The sequence below is a fragment of the Lethenteron reissneri genome, chromosome 71, assembly GCF_015708825.2.
Source record: "Lethenteron reissneri isolate LAM-NWPU_2019-01 chromosome 71, ASM1570882v1, whole genome shotgun sequence".
Taxonomy (NCBI): Eukaryota; Metazoa; Chordata; class Hyperoartia; order Petromyzontiformes; family Petromyzontidae; genus Lethenteron; species Lethenteron reissneri.
Genome location: NC_083849.1, coordinates 171854 through 183973, shown reverse-complemented (window position 1 = coordinate 183973; position 12120 = coordinate 171854). Strand labels below are relative to the sequence as shown.

The 12120-nt window shown below is 51.9% G+C and overlaps 1 protein-coding gene across 1 annotated transcript; it reads right to left on the bottom strand.

Moving 5' to 3' along the window:
* Positions 1-206: 206 nt before the first annotated feature.
* On the bottom strand, positions 207-10574 carry RPL5 (ribosomal protein L5). Its single transcript, XM_061580142.1, has 8 exons — positions 10434-10574; positions 8935-9007; positions 8148-8263; positions 7049-7183; positions 5275-5477; positions 3083-3260; positions 2198-2292; positions 207-461 (listed from the first exon to the last, which is right to left on the bottom strand). The coding sequence occupies exons 1-8, from the start codon at positions 10434-10436 to the stop codon at positions 362-364; spliced, it is 903 nt and encodes a 300-aa protein (XP_061436126.1). The 5' UTR covers positions 10437-10574; the 3' UTR covers positions 207-361.
* Between the last annotated feature and the right edge of the window lie 1546 nt (positions 10575-12120).

Sequence of the window (12120 nt, the reverse complement as noted above, 5' to 3'; positions counted from 1 at the left end):
CGGCGCCGTTTGCACCATTGTGTCCACGAGCCAAGGGAGGCAGCACTCCCTGACGGACAGTGCAGGGGACGAGGCTGGCTAATGTTGAATTCCTTCACCAGTGCGGGGTGAGGGTGGGGTGGGCCAGGTGGGGGGAGGGGCAGTTCCATCTCTGTGCAATCGGCATCACAAATAAAAACAAGCCACTCAAAACCCAGCTGGGGCTGTTCCTCGTTTTGTGTCTTTTATTGAAATATCCAAGGTTAGATCATTTACGAATGCTTTCCCAACCAGCACCACAAGCTCCCGCCCTGCAGCACGCGCATGCTGCCCTTGGCCGGCAGCTGTGGCGCTGGCAGCATCACAGCCCCAAGAGCGCACGTCACTCCGCCGGCTCGCTGGCCTGCGCCCGCAGGAAGCTCGCCTTCTTCTGAGCAACTCTGTTCTTGCGCTGGGCCAGAGACAACTTGGCGCGGTTCCACCTGCGAGGCAAGAGGCAACCAACAGTTAGCACGAGGCAGTATCAGTGGACAATGACTTTGCCACCCCATTCGTTCCCATAATGCAGCGCTTCTCAATAACGCTTAGGCACCATGGACCACTGACAATGCAAACATTTCCATGGACCACCCAGCCCCCCCCCTCATCCCTGGTGACAAAACTCATTCACTCATCTCGAATACAAAGTGATGGCCATTACTGGAAAACTTTTTAAATGCAGCTAGGATTAGGGTAGTTTACCTAACTTAATTTTAAGTAAAATATTCATTTACAAAACAGGTGTGATAAAGTCATCATTTCCAGATCAACCCCTGCCCTCAGAGCTGCTGTGTGCAATCCCCAATTCGAGTCATTTGTAGTGTCATGTTCTTTGAGTTTGACATATTTTCTCAACGGCCAACGACTCGTAAATGGGATCGTTAACCTCCACAATTAAGTAGGATTTGTTAATACACACCAAAGTATTGACCAGGGCAACCCACCAGATTCTAACCGCAAAGCTCTGCAGAAAGTGTGGTCCGTCAGGTGTGACTATCCGCTGTGGTAGTTGTGTGTATTTTGGGTAGTTGTGTACGTATTTGGACGGTTGCCATTGTATGTAGAACTTTTTTCGCACCCTACGTAGCCAACTATAAAGTGTGGGAACACACGACACGCGTGTCTACCCACCACGCCCAGAAAGACGGTACCCCCCCCCCCCCCCAACCAAGGCACTAGCGGCGCCGTGATCAGACCCGTCTTGATGGTTTTGCATCAGCGCATGGGACCAAGGACCAACTTGAGTCTCCTCAGAGTTTGGATGTCATCACCTCACGGCACCGGCTAGGCTTGCAGGAGCAAGCAGGGGAGAGCTGGCAAGCGCCAAAATCCAAGTCCGCCATCATGGTGGGGCTCACCAACTACTGCACCAGCCTGCCGTGTGCGCGCCGCACAGATTCTCACCATCGCCTACCTACCCTCTCACCCTGCCATCACACTACCCCTTCCACGCCGCACAGATTCTCACCATCGCCTACCTACCCTCTCACCCTGCCATCACACTACCCCTTCCACGCCGCAGATTCTCACCATCGCCTACCTACCCTCTCACCCTGCCATCACACTACCCCTTTCACCACCACGCTACACTCCTCACGTACGATTGTGAAGTTGAGCAGCTGTGTGTGTAGCTGTACCATGGTGTGGTTATGATTGTGCAGCCGTGTGGTGGTGGTTGTGTGTTGGTGGTTGTGCTTGTGTAGTTGTGTAGTTGTGTGGTGGTGGTTGTGTAGTTGTGGTGGTTGTGTAGTTGTGCTTGCGTAGTGGTGGTTGCGTAGTGGTGGATGTGTACTTGTGCTTGTGTAGTTGTGCTTGTGTAGTTGTGTGGTGGTGGTTGTGTAGTGCTTGTGCAGTTGTGGTTGTGTAGTGCTTGTGTAGTTGTGCTTGTGTAGTTGTGTGGTGGTGGTTGTGTAGTGCTTGTGCAGTTGTGGTTGTGTAGTGCTTGTGTAGTTGTGCTTGTGTAGTTGTGTGGTGGTGGTTGTGTAGTGCTTGTGCAGTTGTGGTTGTGTGGTGGTGGTTGTGTAGTGCTGGTGTAGTTGTGCTTGTGTAGTTGTGCTTATGTGGTGGTGGTTGTGTGGTGATGGTTGTGTAGTGCTTGTGCAGTTGTGGTTGTGTGGTGGTGGTTGTGGTGGTGGTGGTTGTGTAGTTGTGCTTGTGTGGTGATGGCGTCCACTCAGACCTCTTGGGCTTCTTCGTCACTTCCTTCTTGGGCTTCTTCTCGTGCACCGGGTTCTCTCGGATCGTCTCGTGAGCCTTCTTGAACAGCCCCTCCACCTACACAGCGGGGTTACCAACTCAACATCACCACCACGAGCCGACACCCAACACTCCACCTACACAGCGACATTACAACCTCAACATCACCACCACGAGTCTACACCCAACACTCCACCTACACAGCGACATTACAACCTCAACATCACCACCACGAGCCTACACCCAACACTCCACCAACACAGCGACATTACAACCTCAACATCACCACCACGAGTCTACACATTCCATCTACACAGCGTGGTTACCACTTCACCACCACCCGGAGTCGAACCCTAACTTGCTATCTTCACAGCCGCAGAGCAGCCTGAGAACCTCACCAACACCACCGCCTCCCCACACTAACCCTCCATTACACAGCAGCATTATTTAAAACTAAACTATAAACAAATTTTATTTTACCAGGTGAGGCCCACTGAGCTATACGACTCTTTCAGAGACAACCCGGCCACAAATGATCGTTTAATGAAGTGGCTTATCAGATGGAATTTTCTAGCAGCAGTTTATTTATTCTAAACTGCTTCTATTCTAAACGTGGAGAACACTGGAAGACCCGGGAAGAAATCGACACCACCACGGGGAGAGAGACACCGGAATGTAACCCACTACCTCCTGCGTACCAGGCAAGGTAGTTAACATCCTGCCACCACGGCGTCCAACCCCAACCACGGGCGACGCTTCCCGAGTGGACCCACTGCGCTGGCGGTGTACATACACTGAACTTATTTCGTGCCATACGTAGCCAACCGCGCTAATCGGATGTGTGTGGGGGGATGACCAAGTAGCGCACCATGTCGGGGACGACTCCGCCCTTGATGTAGCGAGAGAACTGCCGCTTGTAGGCGTCCTCGTCGTTCTCCATGAGCGAGCGCATGTAGTCCGCCACGTTCACGCCCAGGATGTGCTTGCGGTGCACGTCCGCGTTGAACTCTTTGCTCTCAGAGTCGTAGCCCGGGAATCGCTTGGTGCTGCACAACAAACACAAACACCACCGCCACTTACAGCCTCCACCACAGACTACTGTTGTGTATGTACATTGACTCGTGTTGTACAGCCTTGACCAGACTGTGGTGTATGTACGTATGAACATTGACTTGTCTTGTACAGCCTCCACCAGACTGTGGTGTATGTATGAACATTGACTCGTGTTGTACAGCCTCTACCAGACTGTGGTGTACGTATAAACATTGACTCGTGTTGTACAGTCTCTACCACAGACTGGTGTACGTATGAACATTGACTCGTGTTGTACAGCCTCCACCACAGACTGGTGTACGTATGAACATTGACTCGTGTTGTACAGCCTTCACCAGACTGTGGTGTATGTACGTATCAACATTGACTTGTGTTCGTGCAATATTTAAAATGTTTCACGTTGACAGACGTTTTTACTCAGATGGGTATTAGCTTCATCCCTGTAACATTTTATTTTTTTCTGATTTTGTCGATTTAGCAACTTGGGTCAGTGGTGCGAACAAGACTCCTATCCTGGTCTCTTAAAAAAAGTTAACCGACTACAAACTTTAAAGCATGCACCACACACACCCCCACAACACCCACTAAGCCTACGCACCACCCAGCTCAGAAAGGTACCATAATCTCGCTTCCCCCCAGGGCTCTAGCGGCGCCGTGATCAGACCCGTCTTGATGGTTTGGCATCAGCGCATGGGACCAAGGACCAACTTGAGTCTCCTCAGAGTAAGGACGTCATCACCTCGCGGCGCCGGCTAGGCTGGGCTTGCAGGAGGGATCGGGGAAAGAGCTGGATTTGACACAATGGGTGGGCAGTGTTGACGAGGGCAGTGCGCTGATAAAGGGCTGTATAGCTCAGTGGCCTTATCTGATAAAATATAAATTTATAAAAAATGGTTTATCGTTTTTAAAGAGGGTAGGCGATAGTGAAGATCGCCATGCGTTGGGATCGCAGGCGCGAAGGAATCGCAAAAGAATGACGGTGAGGTCACGTCTGATGGCAAGGTGAGCTGTATAGCTTGTTCCATAAGTGACCTGGTCACAAATGAGATCTCAACAAAGCCGCTTGTCATTTAACAGCAGCCAAACACTCTCAATGCATATTGCTAAATGCGGAGGGAAAACCCGGAGGACCCAGAGAAAAATCCACTCAACCACGGGGAGAGAAATGCAAACTCTAAATATACAGCAGGCGTCAGGGTTGGGATCCAGTGCACGACCATCTGTATATACCAGGCGTGCTAGTTAACATCTCGCTACCGCCAAAGTACAGTCAAGCGAGCGGCAACCTGCTAAGGCCGCAACCGCGCGGGGCACCACGCGCACATGCCCTGCCAAACTGTGGTGTCCCCCGGTGACGATGTTTACTAAAACGCACGGCTCCCGGGACTCGTTTAAGGCTGAGTCGACCTCGGGGAAGCCCAGGACCGGACAGCTACGCACAAGGTGCGAGATAACATCGCCTTGGCTGGCAAAATTTATCCTCTTTAATTGTCCAATCCTGCGATAAGTTTTTATCGACGTGGGCCGGTTTCCCTCCAGGGTCAAATTCCCAACGGCAACAAAGGCGGTCGGAGCTCAAGCGCAAACCCGTCGCAGCCAACGTCACGCGTTCACAACAGATTCTAGGTGCAGGACACCGAACGATGCGACCAAATAACGTGCGGCGGCGGCGTTGTGAAGAACCCTCCTCCAACCGACACGGCCCAACACAAATAGGATGGTCACGTGGGGTACGAGCGTTAGACGCTCACGTGGCACCGGCGAAGGTGGAGCCGATCAATCCTCAAGTGCAACGAGCAGACACAAGTAAATCCATCTGTTGAGCCGCGTTGCAACTGCAACCTCCCCGTGCACCCGCGCCTTGAATCGCTGGCAGCAGCTGGAGAGTGTGGGGGGAAGAGGTATAGAATGTGTGCAGGCTGGGTGTGCAGGCTGGGTGTGCAGCTGTGTGCAGGCTGGGTGTGCAGACTGGGAGGTGCAGGCGTGGAGGTGTGCAGGCGTGCCCACCTGTGTGGGATGGAGAGGCCCCCGTCGACGGCGCCCTTGAGCGCGCCGAACACCTTGTTGCCGGTGGTGGTGCGCGTGAGCCCCGCGTCCAGGTAGCAGGTGAAGGCGCCGGGCTGTCCGTCAACGCTCTCCACGTTGAACTCATCGCCCGTCACGTCCGTCTGCCCCTCGTACACCTTGTCCAGGCCCAGCTTGGCAAGCAGCTGGTGGACGGGCGACAGAGCGGTGGCCGGATTAGACGCACACGCATGTGCGGACAGACGGGACGGACGCGAATCGAATGGATAGGACAGACGCATAGACGCATGAGCTCACATGGCAGACACGCATTGCACATAGCCATAACACAGACGGCGTGGACAGAGAACACGAGACAGCAGACACGCATTGTATGTATGTTGAACGTCTTTTGCACCGTACGTAGCCAACCGGGCTAATCGGAGGTGCGAATAGACAGGACATGAAACTGAACACAGGCAGACACACACAGCAGACACACCGATTGGACATAACAGACATATATAGTGCAAGTACAGAGCACACACACACTACAGGTACACGCGCACTGAATACATCAAAACAGACTCGTGTATATAACACAGGTACACGTGCACACGCACACAGGTAGTAGACCCACACACAACCCCGCACCTACGATTAGCGCGGTCGGCTACGTACCGTGCTAAAAGAAATTAATCAAACGAACACATGCACTCAAGAGACAGACCGAGACGTGCATGGAACATAGCAGATACACAGCAGTATGCATGTTTGCTTGAACTTCTTTCACACCGTACGTAGCCAACCGTGCTGATCGGAGGTGAGGGAGCATGCAAGAACTACACAACAGAGCATGGAACAGAGGAACCACGCACGTGCTCAACGCAACGCAGCCGACGCACGAACACTGGGGACCGATGCCCACAAACTCGAGCCTCCCCACACACACAGCTACGGCACAATCTGCGCAAATAAAAATTGCTCTCCAGTGAAGTTATAATTCCACATTGACTTATGTTCGTGCAATATTTAAAATGTTTCACGTTGACAGATGTTTTTACTCAGATGTATATTAGCTTCATCCCTGTAACATTTTATTTTTTTCTGATTTTGTCGATTTAACAAATAGAGTTAATGGTGCGAACAAGACTCCTATCCTGGTCTCTTAAAAAAAGAGTTTGACTACACAAACTTGAAAGCATGCACCACACACACCCCCACAACACCCACTAACCCTACGCACCCACCCCGCTCAAAAGGTACCATAATCTCCCTTCCCCCCAGGGCTCTAGCGGCGCCGTGATCAGACCCGTCTTGATGGTTTGGCATCAGCGCATGGGACCAAGGACCAACTTGAGTCTCCTCAGAGTAAGGACGTCATCACCTCGCGGCGCCGGCTAGGCTGGGCTTGCAGGAGGGATCGGGGAAAGAGCTGGATTTGACACAATGGGTGGGCAGTGTTGATGAGGGCAGTGCGCTGATAAAGGGCTGTATAGCTCAGTGGCCTTATCTGATAAAATATAAATTTATTGAAAAAATGTTTTATCGTTTTTATAGAGGGTAGGCGATGGTGAAGATCGCCATGCGTTGGGATCGCAGGCGCGAAGGAATGACGGTGAGGTCACGTCTGATGGCAAGGTGAGAGGCGACAGGCGATGGGGAGGTCCTGGTGGTGGTGAGGGTAGTCTGGTGGTAGGTAAGAGGGGGGAGGCGACGGTGATGATCGGTGCTACGGCGGCGAGGATGGCGCTGCACGGTGGGGTGCGGCTCTCACGCGGCGCGCCAGCAGCAGGCCGGTGCAGTAGGCGGCGGCGTAGTTGGTGAGTCCCACGGTGATGCCGTACTTGGAGAGCTCGTGCGAGTAGGCGGCACACACCATCACGTCGCCCTCGATCTTAGCGTATGCCACCTGCAACGCACCATGTACACAATGCCATGATGGGTACAATGTACAAAGACGAAGTGATGATTATGACACAAAATAAAGTGTAACTATGGTTGATAATTAGCGTCTTTTGGGTTGCATCGTGTCGGCATGTACTTTTTAACAATAGCACTTCACCCGACAGAGCCAATTAAATCGAGGTGTCACGTCAAGGAAAAATTTCGCAATAGAGTGGGTTTATCAGCCAAATTAAGAGGAATGTTTCAAACTCCAAGCAAAATGTTGAAAACGTTGTACGACGTTTCGCTGGGAACAACCTAGCGTCATCAAGTGTTTCAAAGCAGCTCTCATGCGAGAGCAGAGCGTTGCTAACACGCTGACGACGCCACACAGCCACTTGATTACACACCAACCATACCGAGGTCCCACTCAAAACGCCGCCACCGTATCAAACGTGAGGCAGTCGAGGCGAGCTCCGCCTTGCGTACCCCGACTGGAGTTGCCGACCCAGCTGCCCACTAGGGGGAGCTTCCATCAGATTTTGGGCAACGAGATTTTTCTTGAAACGGGGAACGCCACCAATGACGATTTCTCTAACGCTGTCCCAGAGGACCCATTGTCTTATTAAGTCTCTGCCACCCCATTCTATTTTACCAGGTCAGGCGCACCGAGCTAAATAGATATTTTCAGAAGCGACCTGGCCACAAATTATAGAAGTGGCATATAACGTGGAAATGTATCGCAGCCAAATGCTCTAAACGCGTGTTTATAAACGTGGAGAGAAAACCCGGAGGAACCGGAGAAAAATCCACCCGACCACGGGAAGAACACGCAAACTCCACGTAGAGTAGGCATAAGGGTCGGAACCCACGATCTCCTGTATACCAGGTGAGGTAGTTAACATCTCCTCGCCACCGCAGTACCCGACTTTGCCCGCCCCCCCCCCGCCACCCCAGTAAGGGCAGCCACAGGCGGCCGTCCCTCCTACCTGGCAGATGACATCGCGGTTGGTGAGGCGCACAATCAGCCGGTACTTGGGCGTGTTGTACTTGTTCTTGTCCTGAACGATCAGGCGCTTGCGTGCAAAGTAGTCGGTCTTTCCCTCTGTTTCAGAGAGGGAACAAGGGACACGGGGGAACAGATGAAGCGAGAAGCGGCAGCAGTGAGTGGAGGTCGGGAGTGGAGGAGGGGTGAGGGGAGCGAGGGAGGTAGGGAGCAGGGCACGGAGGGGGTGGAAGCCGTAGAGTGCATGTCGGCGTCACTTGTGGGTGAGAGGTGGCTCACGAGTGAGACACCGCTATTTATGCATTTCAAAGTTGATCGACTCTGCTCTGACGGAGCTGAGTGGACACCGCTGAGATCCTGGGTTCGAATCTGGGTTTTAGCCAGAGGTGGTTGCGACTAAATCAGGTTACGTGTAGCAAGTTGATGGGTTGGTGGCCAGGAATGACTGTACAAAACCCCATATTAAATCTAGAGTATGAACCCCATATTAAAGTTGGTTCTGCACTTTGTGTTTAAATTCTAACTTGACCGTCATGCGACGAACAACATTACTGCTTGTACAGCAGCGTGGGTGGGAAAATGATGACATCTAAGGTGTGGACCAGAGATAACTCAAAGATTCCAAAGTAACTGTGCGATAGATTGCAGCCTCCACACGGAGGATCGCATTGGTGTGACAGCTCTGAAGGGATAGTTATCGTCTCAGCGCAAATGGATATGAAATCGTGGTAAATGTATTTAAGTGATGCGAGTACGAAGGGGGAACTCACCACGACGCCTCTTGAACTTGACCTGGTAGCGCTTAAAGTACGCCTTGCTCTTCACTGTCTTTATGAACCCCTTCTGCAAGTGGACAAGTGCACACAGAAACAACCGTCATCACTGCATCCCCACACGGATAACCTGCACCGGTGCAGTGGAATTAACAAACCCGTGGAAAACCGTGCTTGTAAAAGTGAATTGCGATTCATGTGAATTATATAATGCGTAATTTGGAGAAAAAACTGGGTAAGACACTAGCCACTCATCTCCCACAACTATCACCACCACAAGCACCATCACACTTCAGCACGCAACACCTTGACCAACTCTCTCTCCATCGTCACAACTACCATTATTTTCTAAGCGACGAGGCCTTCCTGATCTTCAGCCACGACCAATCCGCTACTGCATGAAGGGCTCGCCCAAAACCGTTTCAATCTCTCACGAGGCTGCACAGTAATAATGCGCCGTAGCACGTGTACACTCGACTCGCTCGAGGATTTAATCGTCGCTGTTAAGTGGAGGCCCTCACAGATGCGTCCCATCGCCTCGCTGCCATTATGAAGACGGCGATTAAACATACTTCGTTTCAAACTGGATTCGAAGCTTTCGTGACTGCAGGAATTATTTGGTTCTTTCCGTAAAGTCACGTAATTATTTATTTTCTTTCTACATACTTTATTTGTAAAGTAGCATCAGGTTCAACCCGCTGTTTTACACGTGCAACTTGTTGGCAAACCCACAACCGCGGTCGAGACCCCCCCCCCCCCCACGTGCTGAAAATGGTGGATGCGCTGCGCGACCAAACTTGACCACGTGGGTTTATTCGTGTCGGTAAAGGCGTGGGGAGCATAGCAGTGGAGTACAATAGATGTGCTCAGTACCCTTAACGTTGCCCGCGCGGTATCAGCTGCCGATTTAATGAGGTCTCCAATTCAAGCGTCGTTATAACCAGGCTCGGCATCCGCTTGGCTTGCGAGCTCTGACCCCTTAGCAATGCTCACCGACTAATTCAGCCGCTCCAAGTCTCGCAAGCCCTTTCTCGGGGGAGCTGTGGATAATGGAGCCTCAGACCCCCATTTAATAAGCCAACACGGCCCCATCCGAGAGCCATGTGTTCGCAGTAGGCCTCACACCCCGTCGACGGATATTTTCTCACGGCCCCGGGGCTCAAACCCACGTAAACTCGAATGAAGGCCTGTGATGTTCGCAGAAAAATACGTAAACTTTACGCTACGTGCGTATAACCCACTGCGCCCAACCACCCCCGGAGGCTGCAGCCCGAGTTGCCCAACGACCACCAGGCGGCCCCTTGCCTCGGGAGGCGCGGCTAGGCGAGGAGCGGGGAGCCGGCGTAGGGCCTAGGGCGATCCGTCACCATCCGTCGCCATCCACCGCGCGGGAGTCGGTGGATTGCGGCGACGTGACGCGGGGAGGCACGGGCGGTGCGGGGAAACTGCGATTTGCACGATATGGGAGCCGCAGGGAGCGGCGGGGAGCCACTTACCATGGTTGCCGAGGACTCGGCTTCCCCGCGATGGCGCCGCTTCGGCCCGGATCCCAAAGGGAAAGGAAGGGCGTTGGGCGCATGCGCGGACTTGAGCCCGCCCACTTCCGAGAGCGCTGATGAGTCGCGCTCGCTGATTGGTTAGAGATCAGTGGGCGGAAACGCTTGCTGACCAATGGGCAGCGGCGACACAAATAGGTCCTGCAAGAGTTGTATCGATTCAGTTCCATGGATCGATTGCAATCGACTCCGTCGTCGTCATCAGCCATGATCTTGCCACTGCTGGATTAAGGCCTCCACCACACAAGAGCTGATTTCACCGCTCCGTCTCTGTGGTGGACGTGCTCTTACGCACGTTCACTCCACTGGCTGCAATCCATTCGTTCGCGTCATGCCACTGTAGGTCAACCTCGCTCCTCCTGCTCATACTTCGCACTGTTCTTCCATTGGAGTTCCCTCTTTACATCATCATCGTTGTTGCTTTCCCGCCCCCAGCCATCAAAACATAACCTTGCTCAATTCAATATACGACGTTACACTCGTGTATAGCTTCACCTCCGATTAACACGTTTGGCTAAGTACGGTGCGAAATAAGTTAAACATACGTGTACGCACTTCCATAGTGGTGCTGTTTGTTGCTGACCGCTTGGCGATTTGGACCATTTGGCTTTTGTTCAGCAACTATGTTTGGAATGAAAACACCTCGTTAAGTTCGACCATTGGCGGCTTCAAATTTCCACATGATGAGCCACTTCGTTTAATTATCATGTGTGGCCAGGCAGCTTCTGAAAAAGGCTTTACCTAGTTAAATACAAGCGTTTATTATTTTAGTTATGTGTTTGCCTTACAATTACTTTGCACTCCGATCGTTTTTTAAAATATTTGTTGCAACTTTCTGATCCCGTGCACCTACTGGAGACATACTATGAAAAATAACTTCACGGCTCATCGGATTCCTCCAGGATAAATAAGGATTATAATATCGCTTTCGAACTGATACCGCCGGCCAAAGCTGGCTTGAGAAATCTCAACACGTGTGATAGGGGTTGAAAAGAGCTCACAAACACCACGTTGTGAAAGACCCAATGAAGAAGATCCCAGGTTTTGACCTTCCACGAAGCTCATGGTCCACTCTAAACCGTGTCCTACAAACCATGTCAGATGCCTGATGCACAAATGGAAAATGCAAAACTCTCCAATGTGGGATTGTGTCTTCCACAACAGACCATAACAACATGTAATTATTGCAATGCCCGATCCACAACTATGAAGGAGACATCACAGTGATACATTCCGCTTCTCCTGACGCGGTTACCTGGCTTGACCGCCTTGAATGTGACATTGTAGATGCCATACGAAAGACGAATAAACTTTTAGAATTTTTATTTTACCAGGTAAGGCCCACTGAGTTACTGTCGCTCTTTTTTAAAAGCGCCCTCACTATCACAAATGACAGCTCAACGAAGTGGCTTATCGTGTCATTTGTCATCGCTCTGGGCAGATCAATGAACCGCGTCCCTCCCGCCTGCGGATGCCTCCGATTGGCTACGTACGGTGCGAAAGAAGTTCAACACAGTACCAATACCAATACTAAGTGAGGACGACGTCACCTGTGGGAGGTCAGATGCACTTTGATGCCATATGAAGTGTCGAAGGCTCGCTGACAGCAGGGCACGGGACAGACCTG

Bases quoted from the DNA above. Each gene is read 5' to 3' on its own strand.
- RPL5 (XM_061580142.1), bottom strand. The intron at 8,264-8,934 runs GTGAGTTCCCCC...TCTCTGAAACAG, and splicing joins CAAGTTCAAGAGGCGTCGTG to AGGGAAAGACCGACTACTTT. The intron at 2,293-3,082 runs GTGCGCTACTTG...CCCGCTGTGTAG, and splicing joins GCGGAGTCGTCCCCGACATG to GTGGAGGGGCTGTTCAAGAA.